The 13,656-nt window shown below is 39.0% G+C and overlaps 1 protein-coding gene across 2 annotated transcripts in view; it reads right to left on the reverse strand.

Moving 5' to 3' along the window:
- Positions 1 to 2,344: 2,344 nt before the first annotated feature.
- The window catches only part of trim33 (tripartite motif containing 33), a 31,919-nt gene continuing 20,607 nt past the window's right edge, over positions 2,345 to 13,656 (reverse strand). Inside the window, exons 10-20 of one of the 2 annotated variants that reach the window (XM_036579365.1) lie at positions 13,402 to 13,578; positions 11,947 to 12,156; positions 11,662 to 11,797; positions 11,385 to 11,448; positions 11,129 to 11,279; positions 9,579 to 9,961; positions 8,469 to 8,592; positions 8,205 to 8,279; positions 7,552 to 7,704; positions 2,955 to 3,005; positions 2,345 to 2,755 (exon numbers count right to left, since the gene is read on the reverse strand). In XM_036579365.1, coding sequence (XP_036435258.1) covers positions 2,540 to 2,755; positions 2,955 to 3,005; positions 7,552 to 7,704; positions 8,205 to 8,279; positions 8,469 to 8,592; positions 9,579 to 9,961; positions 11,129 to 11,279; positions 11,385 to 11,448; positions 11,662 to 11,797; positions 11,947 to 12,156; positions 13,402 to 13,578 — 1,740 coding nt within the window. In that variant the 3' untranslated portion in view covers positions 2,345 to 2,539. The remainder of the gene's footprint in view (positions 2,756 to 2,954; positions 3,006 to 7,551; positions 7,705 to 8,204; positions 8,280 to 8,468; positions 8,593 to 9,578; positions 9,962 to 11,128; positions 11,280 to 11,384; positions 11,449 to 11,661; positions 11,798 to 11,946; positions 12,157 to 13,401; positions 13,579 to 13,656) is intronic. The other variant, XM_036579366.1, reaches the window with a different exon arrangement.

Here is a 13,656-nt window from a genome sequence, read left to right on the forward strand (position 1 = left end):
TTTAACTACGTAAACACTTTTCAAAATTTAACATTCACTCCCCGGATTATTTGTGTAAAATAAGCCTCAAAAACCAGTTTTGAACATTTGTTTTGCTTTGTTTTGTTTTTTGACGCCACAAAAAAACATTTACACTTATCCACCTACTCAGCCCGGAGCGGTTTAGCCCCGCCCACACACGCTGACGTTATATTGAGCGTCGTTCGAATGACGTAACACAGGACAGCCCATCAGAACAGAGCTCATTACTTACATACATACATACATACATACATACATACACACACACACACATATATATACACATTAAACAGGATTATATATATATATATATATACACATTAAACAGGATTATATATATATATATATATATATATATATATATATATATATATATATATATACATATACACACACACACTGTTTAAGGCAGAGAGGCTGGAAAATGGCTGCGTTAAAACTGAATTATGGCACTTTTTTGGTACATAAAACCACGCAAATGTGAGTGAACCCACCTGTTAGCATAGAAACTGAAGTTTCTGAGTTTATTATTCTCTTGTTGGGCTCCTTTCGGTTTGAACTAAAACACCACAACTTAATCACAGGATGTATCAGTAACAGCAAAACACTGAGGACAATGAGGATAAACACAGAAAAGGTATTATTAACTAAATGTGAAGGACTTAACTGGAACTGAGTGAATTGCTGATTCCATTCTTCACAAATAAACAGTTCTGTGCCAATGTTAGAGACCACCCTTCATTTAATATCCATTAACAACAGTCATTATGTACACATTCATTTTCAGAAGAGACTAGATAGAAGATAATACACTTGGATAATAAAAAAGGGAAAATTAAAGGACAATACGTGAAAAAACAGGAGTCATTAAAAGAAGAGAGATTCAGAGAACAACAGACTCCTAACAACCGTGCAAGAACTGGTAGGGAAGTAAAACTGTCCCCATCAACTAAACAGTACTTTCAGCTTTCATCTTTGAGAGAGAGGAGAAAATCAAGCTGCTTCAGATCTTTAAAAGCCAGAGGTGTTTCTGTCCATCCTTCCACTGTGAGAAGATGACTCTATGGGTCTGAAAGGATGTGCAGTTGTCAAGAAGACCTTACTGAGGAAAAAAAAAAAAACATTTGCAAATCAAACAAAGAAGCTGCTGTCCGCAGAACAACGGACTGACCACCCCAGAGCCCAGATCTCAACATTAGTGTATGTGTTTGGGATTATTTGGATCATGAGTAGAAAATACAGATCCCTGCAGATTTCTTTGAAAAACTACAGGAAAAAAAAACTCCCAAAAAGAACAGAAGCTGGAATAACAAACAGTGGACATACTAAATAATGGAAAATATATATATAGTTACAAGTTGAGGCTTCTTTGTAATTTTTAGGAATGTTTCCTCCTTTTTTTTCTTCCCGACGCTGATTTTTTTTTATCACAATTTCCGGTCAAAGCAGCCATTATGTAAATGAAGGGTGGTCTCTGACTTTTGCACAGTAGTGTATTAGACTAGACATAAAAGTATTATTTAAAATACTTTAAATACTCAAAATTAAAAATCCATCAAAACTACATAACAAGGAACTGAGTAAACGGAAGTAGTACCCACCTCTGGCCAAGACTGGAGGTCACTGGAAGAACAATCAAGTAGCAGCATATTTAGCCGCAAAACTGACAGTAATATAACAGATTTGAATACCATGGAGAGAACAGCTCTCAGTCTTCCCTCCATGACATGCACACATCTCACCCTGTCAATACATACACAGATAACTGATACTGGCACCCCACCGAAGAGCTTTAATCTTGTTTGGTTTCGTAGCAAAACTTGTACATACTTCATAACTATATATACAAGCATTTTATATACATCCGAGAGGACAGTTTGAGATTAACACTATTTGAGAAAATACAGGGGTGACCGCTTTATTGGGGGAGAAGAAAAAAAAAATATGACGACTTAGTCCATTTTCACCGCTCAAAGCCGTCGGTTATTTACAGGAGAGCGCAAACTGCAACGGAAAACAAATGCACATATTACAGGAGCAGGTAAGCCATACTTGTTCATCATACATAAAGACAAGATCATACGGGAGTTTGAGTTCTTTTATAAAGCATAGTTCACAATAGATTTACAAACATGGTCATAAATGATCATTTTTAGAAAAGAAACCACCAGCTGTTTCTTAACCAGTCCAACCAAACTGCATTTTAAATACAAGTTCTTTTTTTAATTTCCTTGTCAGTACCACCCGATGAGACAAAGACCAGAGACAAAATCCTCAAAATCCTCAGACGACTACCTCCCAAGAGGGAAAAGGGAAAAGTTCATAGTTCAAGACTCATGGTTCATATTTTAAAATTCTTGCTTATTTATAGCAACCCTTCATGACGAAGCAGGGTGAAATAATAATCACGGAATCTGAATACCGGTCAGCCAGCCAGCCATAATACATCGAGAGGGAGATTGTGAGGAAGACCAAAAACACTCTCTTTTTGCAGTCCCTCCTTCCTGCAGGTTCCTCTTCACTTTATGTGCAACACTTTCTCATCGTTTTTTAACCTCTTCCGCTTCGGCTGCACGAAGTCGTCGTCCGAGTCGTCTTCGGCCTCCTCCTCTTCCTCTTCCCGAGTCCGTTTTTCCGCTTCCACCGGAAAGCTCTGGTCAGGGTAGATCTCCGCCAGCTTCTCCTCGAAGTACAAACTCACGGCCTTGCCTGCCTCGGCTACCTCCGAGTCCGCCTGCATGAGGGAGAAGAAAGGGAGGAGAAGGAAAAGAAGGGGTGGGGTGGGGGGGGGAGGGTATAGGGACGGAGAGATCGAAAAGAGTGAGAGATGACGGAGAGGAGAGAATTAGAGCAAGGGGGTTAAAACTACATGTGGCTTGGACGCCAACGCAGCAGACCCATCCCTTCATGGGTGTGTGTTACGAACAGCTTACCTGCACATTACTCTGTTTCTCTTCATCATATACCTGGATTATTCGAGACATCTAAAAAGGGGGGCGATGACAGTGCAATAAAATAGAAAAAAAGAAAAGGAAAAAAAAAGAAAGGGGGAAGAAAGATTTTATACCATCTATACAGAGAGGTGACCACCTCAGCTGTATTTGAGGAGTACAAAATGTCCAAGGAGCACAATATTCTGTTTGCTCAAAAAAAATTGTGCCCATCTAAAGGCGAGTTGAGTTATGCTTAAGAAAAAATTGAATTTTTTAGCATCTGCATAGAAAAAAAAAATCCTTCAATCACCTCCATCCCCCATAATTGGATATAACTAAATGCCTAAACTTCTGTGTACTCGGGGAGCAAAAATATAATTTTCATTATGTAACAGGTATATAGTGCTTCTTTGACATGAAATCCATTACAGGCATTTCAAAGTTATTTGAAGACAATAATGTATCATATTGAAAAGTGATTAACTTTTTCTTGTCACAGAAAACAAACAAACAATTTCTGATAATGTTACAAGACTTTTAGTGCCGCTACACAACCTTTTCAGAGAAAATGAAATCTGACAGCTCAGATGTTTTCACTGAATATTTAAGGCTTAAAGGAGAATCCCAGCTACAGTGGGGTCAAAAAGTCTGAGACCACTAGAGAAAATGCTTTGCATTCCTTTCTCATTTAATCTAAAGGTTTTCATTACAAGTTCTATTGTGAGCTTAACAATTTGAAAGCAAAGTAGAGTCTTTGAAACAGCATCAATGTCAGAATCTTTTAATATTTGACATCCTTCTTTTACTTTAAGGACAGTGAGTCCACAAGTTTGTGTAAAAGCCTCTGATGAGCAAATCAAATCCAACTTTGTCTGAACACAAGCTTCAATAGAAGGAACAAGACTGAAAAAATGTTTGTTTTTTTTTATACAAAGGGCTCAACATAGTGTCACTAACTCGCTTCATATTGAATAGTTACCTAGAAACAGAACAGAATTCATGAATTATTTCATTTTACTTGTCATAAAATCTGTTTTAAATTTCTCAGAATTCTAAAATGTTCTGTTTCCCAGAATTTCCCAGAATTCAAATGTGTTCAGACTTTTGGACCCCGCTGTATTTTTCCAAATTCTTGTGTAAATTCAATTGTTAAGATGTAAACAAAGTAATTTAGAGTGCTTTGATGTGAAATGGTTCACTGTAGAGAAACATAACTGCTCAGGTTATTTATTTATTTATTTTTTTTTAACAGTGGTGAGGGGAACCAGGGATCGGAAAGCCTACGACACAAATATAACCATTTTATTTACCATCCCAAAACACCAGTAAACCTACACGTGTCTTCTGAGTGTTTAAATGTAATGTTGATGGCAAAACAGTTATAACCCAAAATACAGATTTTCTTTGGGGGCTATTTCGCCCCAGAACTATAGTAAAAAAAAATTGTCTTATGGACCAGAAAATATGTTCATAAGCATTTCATGAAATAACATTCTGTGAGGAATTAAACATATCATATTGAACATATTCCTATCGTTACAGGGAACATTTCTGACTTGGTCAGTTTTCTCCAGAATGCAGCATTTCACATCAAACCACTCTGAATATCTTTGTTTAGGCTTTAACAATTTAATTATACAGACATTTTGAAAACGCAATGGAATTCCACTTTAATAAATACCACAAATGCCCATCACAGACAAATTACTAGTACAGAGTCAACAGACAGAAGCAATAATATGTGGTTCAGTTCATTGGGGCCCGAAGCCACAGGCAGTCTTGTGGTCACCCTTATGAAGGAGCGATCAAAGTAAGAGTGTTTCTGTACCATGATGGTTTTTGCACTCTTATCATTACATAATAAATCACAGCAGCACTTCACAGTTTTATATTCCTCTAAGATCTGATTCCTTCCTGGTAAAAATTCACGAGACTCAGGATTTGTTACAAAGGAGTCACTTGGTATTATTATCAACACAGATGTCCACAGATGAAACCAGAAGACCGCACTTGCAGCCACCAATGCTGACCAAGGTAAAGAGACGAAGAGAAACGGACAATTAAGTCCTATTGGAGCTGGTTTAGTGTTACCTGGGGAGGTGCTGTAATCTGAATGACTACCGACGAGATGTGCGATTTTAATCCAGCATGAATCCACAACGCCCGGAATTTTTACAAATCTGCTCTGTGTTTCAGAGTGAATTACATTCTATAATTTGCACGACCAGAAGCTCCCGCAGTAACAGCTATAGTCATCCTATTCAAATCCACCTCATTCTAATGTAACGAAACCTGCAGACAGACAACAGATCCTCATTTCTGGTGACCAGTAAACAAGGCCAATAACCAATAAAAAGATGTTGATTTGGCAGTTTCTCTATCTTCAAGTTCAGATGAAGACTACCTGTTGGGCAGCATTTGTTAAGCTGAATGAGCCCACTTCACTAACGTAATACTATTCTATTTGGCATTAAATAGAAGTTAGTTTTTGGTCTTTGTTTGGACCCATTTAACTGTAATCTTAACGCTGCTCGGACTTTGACGTTTTCATCCGGGCTATCAACCCTAACTTGTGCGAATCTGGCAATCAAACCACTTACAAATTACATTATCAGACCTCCTCTGGTAAAAATAACCCATCTTGAATAGGACTTTAGCCCATAAAGTTATCTAGAAACAAAAATATATATGTATAAATATAATATTTACTTATTTCAAACATACTAATACAGATAAAACACAACAGTAGCAATAACAACATGATTATATAAATAATATATGTAATTGATAAATTATTGATATGTTCACTCAAAGCACCTATTTTAAGATCATTTACAGCTAGGGGTGGGCAATATTGAAAAAACTGAATATCACAATACCTGCAGACATTTTTGCGAAGTACAATATGCATCACAATATTTAGTTTTTCTGAGGTTTGATCAGTTGAAACAGAAAAAAATATGCCACATTAAAAATAATGTACTAATAATTGTATAATTATTGTACTATAAAAACAATGATTTTTTATTAAAATAACTATACTCCTTTTGTAACAAAACATGCAGATCGTTTTTTTTTGTGTTCTTTCAGTACTGACAATATTCACGACAGACTCGTGTATTATGTAGAAAAGTATTATGACAATCATGATAAGCCAAAAATATTGCCATACTGCCCACTCCTACTTACTGCACTTTGTCTCTGACCACTTAAACAATACTCATCTATTAAATGAAAAACACTACATGGGGGGGGGAGGTTAGGCATCTGTGAAACTGCTGTACAGTCACTATAATACTGTAACCAGCCTTAAAATGAAACTGAAATGAGTGAAAAACGGTTTATAATGCTGGATCTGATCCAGCCTTTTCCAAAGACTTCACCCACAGAGCAGAGATGAATGAATAAGAGAACACGCCACTATTGGGGTTCTAGATCAGATTATTCATTGTGTCACATTGGTTACCATACAGTTCTAGGCAAAAATTTAAATATCACTAGTCAAATAAAAGTTTAATTGGTTGTCAAAGTGTGAGTTAGTTAACTCATCCTCTACAGAGAACAGATTTCAGCGCACAACTTCTATTTATCTGCTTTCACATACAATCAATTGTGCCACAACGTTTGCATGTTCCCACATGTTATGCCCCCCCACCAATATGTTAAATTCAGCATATAAACAATAATGGTGCATTAATATGTGCAGAATTGTGCTCTCTGTAGAGGAAGTGCAACTTATTTTCACTTAGAAAATCAACAAAACGTCATCATTCGGCTAAGGACGCCCGACTGTAATACGGAATATTTTCCAGTACGACCTTCAAAGTAGGACTATTTTTCATATTCAAATAAGACAAAGTCATCTGAATATGAAAAACAGTTTCTTTTCTCAGGCGAGTTTCTCTTAAAGGGGAAGTCCACTGATTTTTCTGTGTAAGCAAAGTCATTTCAGAGAGCAAAGTCAGAGACCAGTCGTGTGAAGAGTTACACAATAATAATAAAAACAATAATAATAATAATAATAATTATTATTATAATAATAATAGTTCAATTTAATAAGTTCAATTTTTATAGCATCTCATCTCTCATAAGGTGACTTTACAGAGGCAAAAAAAACCCAATAACCATTTCACATCAAACCACTTTGAATGACTTTGTTTACATTTCGTTGACTAAATTATGCAAAAATGTTTAAAAAAAAAAAAAGATAGAACTCTGCTTTAAAACAGAAACCCTGAGCCAGCCAAGGCTTCTCTGATCTATGGGCAAGCCTCTAAACTTCACGGACTGCGTGATAAACACTATAAAACTGAATTTAACATCAAGCTTCAAACTGCTTCAAATATGCAAGGCCACAAAGTTAATTGTGATGGAAATGTGTTAGTTTTAATTCTAAACAATACATGGATGTGTCAAAATATTCATAATCCTGAGTCCATTTGTTTGTTAGTACAGGTGTGTTGCAAAGATAAAGCTTGCATGGTGCAGCCAGCACATGCACAACACACTGCCTGGTTACTGCTGCGTCCGACACTAAAACAGACACCCAAAAACATCCCCATGCCTACATGCAACAACACAACATGCGCTCACTCACCTCATTGTACTTGGCGCAGTTACTGAAGACCAGACGGACGTCGTACACAAACTCTTTGGGGTTCTGGTAGTGCTGCGGGTGCTTTAGCTGCAGTTTCCTCTTCACCAAGTTCAGGTGCATGGGGTGTTTTATGATCTTATAGTAGTTGGGAACCTAGAGAGGAGATGAAGACCAAAACATAAATTCATATTGCGCAGAAAAATGAGCAGATAAAGGCTCTCCCAGGGCCTACTTGAAGTATAGCTGGCACCTGAGTGTATTTCACAAGATAGCCCATTTGATGGAAAGCAGAATTCTCCTCATTTTAGCTGCAGTATGTAAACACTGCTAAAGTTTAAAAAAAAACGGCAGTTTTGAAATCACATATTTATGTATATCTGTCTATTCTGCCTACAGCAGTTTAGCCCCGCTCATCCAGCTTTTTGAATGAGGCACAATACAGAGCAGCCGATCAGAGTGCGTGAGTGCGGGGGGGGGGGAGAGAGAGAGAGAGAGTGTGAGAGTGTGTAGGGTAAGGTAGGGGAATATTTACATACCAAATAGCTTTTACACTACATGGATAATATTGCTCAGTCTTAGGGCTCCAGATAAAGAGCTATTAAGTGTGTGAAAATAAGTGTGGTCAGTCAAGAAGCGTGGACAGGAAAGCTTACCGAGGAAGGAACTGGCTCCTGAAACTCTACACTCAGCTCATGACAGAATATATGGAGCAGCAGGCGCTCACATTTCTGTGGAGGGCAGAAACAGGAAAAGAAGGGATAAGATATTTAAAAGGAAGAAACTAGTGATGACAAAAACTCAAATGCTACTGTAGCATCTGAGCTTAAATAAATATAGTACAAATCAACACAGCAAAACAAAAGAGAAATCAAAAAGAGGAACATAACAGATCTACAGGTCCTACGCAGAGAACTCACCCTCTGGTCCTCTGAACTCAGACCCCGCTCACTCTTGTCTTTTTTACTCGGAGGGTCATCATCGCAGTTATACTCCATCTCTGGATTGGTCAGACTTCTGCAGAACGTGCACATCCAGTCTCCACTAAACCAGATGGAGGGAGGGTGGATGAAGAGAGAAAGGGGGGTGGGGGAGATATCAACAACCACAAATGAAACTGACACAAATGACACTGGGGAAAATTAATACTTTTGGGGGAGTCTTTTCACCAAGATGATTTCTGAAGCTGATTTATTCTTAAAACATGGCAAAAACCTACACTGACACCTTTAAGTTTCTTTTTCAGTAGCTCAGTGGTCACCATTACTAACATTACTTTGTCCGTTGCTAAGCAACAAGAGACTCACAGTGCACTTTGACGCACTTTCAGCACACGTAGTGATCTATGGTGGTCACTAGAAATTACAAGTGCACTGTGGGAGACTGTAGTGCCCTCAAAAACACTATGAAATTCCATTATATGATCTGGACACTAAGAGAAAAATGGAAGTATAAAAGTGCCCTGAAATGTAAATTCGGATCCATTTTGGTCACAGCTTCACACTAAAGCAGATCTGTATAACTGGGTTAACAGAAAAAATGAAAGATTGTAGATTATCTCCCGTAACAAAAATTACATATATTTTTGGCACAGAATTGATTTAATCTATATCTAATCTATAATATAGCTACACTTTTTGGTAACATCTTGATGATTTAATTATGTTTCAAGTTTGAGGGCAGTGCAATTAAAAACAGTATATTCTTAAACGTATTAGATCATTACTGGCCGATACTCAAGGTTTCAATATCAATATCTGAAAGAATTGGACAAATTTATCAATTCAAATCAATTATTTTTCCTTTTAATATTCCTGTTATTCTGAAAAGCACTGATATTATTATTATTATTATTATTACTATTATTATTATTATTAGTAGTAGTAGTATTGTATTACTATTAAATTTTACAAAATGTCTATTACATTTCTGTTTTATGACGTTATTTCATTATAGGCCATCATATTTAGTGACTGTCGGAAGGCATGTCAACCCAACACAATTGCTGGAGTGGACAAAGAGATGTTTACCTGGGCGAGGCGCGTAGTGTAGGGATGTGGCAGGTGATGTGGAAGACTTTAGGGCAGCGGTCACAACACAGAAGCTCTCCTCCGTTCTGACACACCGCACACCAGTCTTCATTTGGGTCATCCTCTTTGCCCTCTGTGCCCGGCTGGCTGTTAGCATTAGCCTGTGAGCTGCTGCTGGTCCTCTGAGAGCGATGAAACATGGCCTGATTCCCAGCGTCCATGCTGCCGTTAGTCAGAGAAGTGTTTGTGCTACTGCAGGGCGGGTTCTGTGGCTCCATTTTAACATTTTCTCCCAGGGTTCTTAAAACATCCTGTACAGATCCAGTGGACACAGAACCCAGGACAGGGAGAGGAGGGGTCACGCTGGCCTCCGGACTGTTCATCTGTACAGACAGAGAAGAACAGCAGAAAGAAAAAGGAAAGGACTCAAATTAGTCAACCACTTCATACAATGACACCGTAACACAGTCAACGAAGTCACAGAATAAAATTCTGAGAAATTTCCTACACTAGTCTGCCCTAGGCTACTTCATCTAGATAAGGCATGATCAACCAGAAAGGTGATATTTATTTTGAAAAATCACAGATCCAATAGACAACATCCTTCATCATTTTTCAGTCCTGAATTTGCCTTGTTTTAGTAAATGGGCCACACGGTGGCACTGAATAGCTTCCTTCCATATTCACTGACAAGTCATAGAAGCATATCAGCGAAAAGAAACTCTCCACTGTTTCACATCCCACTCAGAACGATAGTTTTGGCCTAAAACACATATTTCAAAACATATGGACACAATTCTATCCGGTCCACAAAATTATTTTGATTTTCTATTAATATTAGCCCATTAGTTTCACAAAGCCCTGTCCTACAATCCCCAGCATGCCCTGCAATGTAATGTGCACTCTCACTCCCCTCCTCCAACAGCAATCTATGAGACAGCGTTTACACCTCCATTCTCCCACATCTGTCATATCACCAAACATACTAGCCCCGTTTCAGCTGAAGTTCAACCAATGTAAAGACTTAGCTTGAAATTGATCCCAAGAATGAATGAACTTGCAGCAAAAAAAAGATGCCAGGTGTCTAGTTAAAGCAAACAGGTAGGTCTAAAAGACTTCTCTCCTCGGGACATTTTTTTTTTGGAAGATGTGTGATATTTCAAGGTCTACTACAAGAGCCTATATTTTGCTGTTGACATTTTGCCTTATTTTGAATAAACAATGAACAGTTTACTAATATGTTATTTAAAAATGAAATTAAAACGTTCTCTGGCCCACGGATTTGTTGAGATTCTTTAATATGGCCTTTTTGGTGGTTGAGTTTGAGAAAATGTAGAGTTATCAGAGTTAAAAACCTATTAAAAATACTTCTAAAATGTATAAATCTCAGTAAGTGGAACAACTTGTAATTTTTAACTGTGGAAAAACAGAATTAGCATGTAAAATGTTTTTAATGCTAATTTCATGAAACGTTTTCTCCTAAATTATTTAGATTCTCCACAAGGAGCACTATTATCTCTTAAGTAGCCAAGTAGTAGAAGTTAGAATACCATGCAAGCACTCCGCCGGCCGTCTTTGCCCCGTTCAGTCTTGACGTTGGCCCCAGAGTATCCACACTCTTCCTCCACTCCTGGCTCCTGTTTGACCTTCACCTGGTCTACAGCTGTGCTCCCAGTCCCGGACCTACCTGCCGACCCACAACTACAACACATACAAATATTCAATGACCAACATGAAGTGGAAAAGTACACAACATACATGCATGTTTAGAGTCAGGACTGCAGGATCCCACAGTGCACCATTTACCTGCCACGGCTGCCTGTACTGGAGGAGCTGGACGGCCGGGCTGGAGTCAGTGAGTTTGATAACCCTGGACAGGAGAATGAAAACTCAATCAGAATAAGGGTCTCAGACCAGACACAGGATTTATTATTTTCACGTGTGTTTGTGAGCAGGCATTTCTGAATAGTGGCTAATCGAATGTTATTGAAAAGACTCTTAATTGCAGCTAAGCCATCAAAACCAAAGGCAACACAAATGCTGAAGAAAGCTTCTTGCTCATTTAGAGTAATCTGAAAGGTACCTGATGACCCTGGAGAGTTCGTTGAGGGTCCTGGTGAGGGGTTAAGGTTATTAGTAGGTGCCAGAGGTTGCTGCGTACTAGCGGAGATGTATCGGCTAAGGAGATTGTCCAAGGTGCTGGAACCTGCATCTTCCAACTGTGAAGAAAAATTTCAGTGAGAAACAAAAACAAACAAACAAAAAACTTTAGAACTCATGGAGGTGTTACTCTTACAGCTCTAAATCAGCTTCAATGCGCACACTTACTAACTGAATGAGAGCATGGTGATGGCAACAGTGTGTGTACCTGGATGGGGGGAATGTCAGGCAGGCAGGGCAGGTTCTCAGGGTTGGTGACTGAGGGAATGAGCTCGATGGGGCCCACTACAGGGCTGGTGGGGCCCCGGTGGCCATGGGCACTGGCCATACTGGCGCTGGTAGGACTGGTAGGGTTGGCAGCACTGACGTTGTGCAGTGATGCAACGGGGAAGGGGCCCGCATGGCCAGGGTTGGAATGCTACAGGGAAAAGAACATGGTCGTTTTCAAAGGGAAGCTGTGGAGTGATGTTAAACAGCTACAGCCTCAAAGACAACAGCCACCTAACTTTGATGAAGGCATTTTTGAATTTCAGATTTAATTTTAAACCAGTGCTGCTAACCACTTAGATGTGAAGAAGCACAGGACTACCCATTTTGATGATTTTTCATTTCAAGAACACACCGAATTCAATTTAGCAGCTAATTAATAAGCTCATCACAAGCTTAAAGAAACCATCCTAATCTCTATCTGCCAAATCTGTATTGTACCGTTGATTACATAGAACAGAAGAACAGAAAATCCACTGATTGCTCATTGGTTTCAGTTGTGTGTTGTCAGTGTCTGCCCACTTGTGTCTATAGTACTAGGGATGTAACAATATGTGTACAACAATCTTAACATAAGTGCATGTTGCTATGTCAGTGTATTTTGACTAGCATGTTAGCTTGTGGGAGTGTCATTCAATTAAATTTGATTCAATTCAAAGTCTATTTGTAAATATTTCTAGGTCGGTTGGTTTCTTGCTGATGGGTTGAATAACCAAATTTTAACATTAGGGAGTATCTGTAAGTAGCCACGTTGGTATTTTGCAGAACTGATCAACATAACTAGCTTGTTTAGGTGGCTTAAGCTAAAGAACTCTACGCACTCTTTTCTATACCAGTTTTAGAAAGTCCTCGTCCACTTGGCCTGGCCATTTCCCCTCGGGGAATCCCCAGTGCCATCACGAGGGCCAATCCATCTCTGTATTAGCTCAAGTGAACTGTTACATGATCCCTCAGTGAGGGACTGAGTGAAAACAAGTCTCGAACTTGCTCAGAAATGACTAACCACAACAAAAAAAAATGGCACTGCGCCATTCCTGGCACTGGCACCACAGCTCTGCGCCAAGTTAACAGTCAGACGGGGCAATTTTTACCAAAATAATGTGCGTTATATTCGATTTTGCATTGCAAAGTTTACCAGGCTAACCGTTTTTTTTTCTCACAAGAGAAACTATTCCTGACAATGTGACAGATCTATCAGAACTTGCACTACCTCTGCTCGCAGTGTAAAGCAGGAGAAACCAATCCTTCAGCTGAAGCTTTAAGTCTGGTGATTGTCTGTCCAGTGCTTACTTCTAAATCAGCTGAGACTGGCTAATTAAGGCCTTTTGAAGAAAACAAACATTACAGCCACGCAGTGTGTTAGATTGGGGTTGGAACTAAAGTGAAAGACACTCACCCGTCTTTGAAGCTGCGGTTGCATCATAGGATATGCCTGCCCGTTCAGACGGGGCTGGGCCACAGGCATGCGGCCCTGCGAGGCCGTCATGCGGAGGTGGTGGGGAGGGGGATACATGTGGGCGGAACCGTTAACCCCCTCCCTCTGCATCGACTGCATGCTTATAAGTCTCGGAGGCTGAAACACAGAAATTAAACTAATTAACAGAAATACACAGACTATACATCCAGACACAGGAGAATTTTGTACTTGACA

The sequence above is a fragment of the Colossoma macropomum genome, unplaced genomic scaffold (genome assembly GCF_904425465.1).
Source record: "Colossoma macropomum unplaced genomic scaffold, Colossoma_macropomum, whole genome shotgun sequence".
Lineage (NCBI taxonomy): Eukaryota > Metazoa > Chordata > Actinopteri > Characiformes > Serrasalmidae > Colossoma > Colossoma macropomum.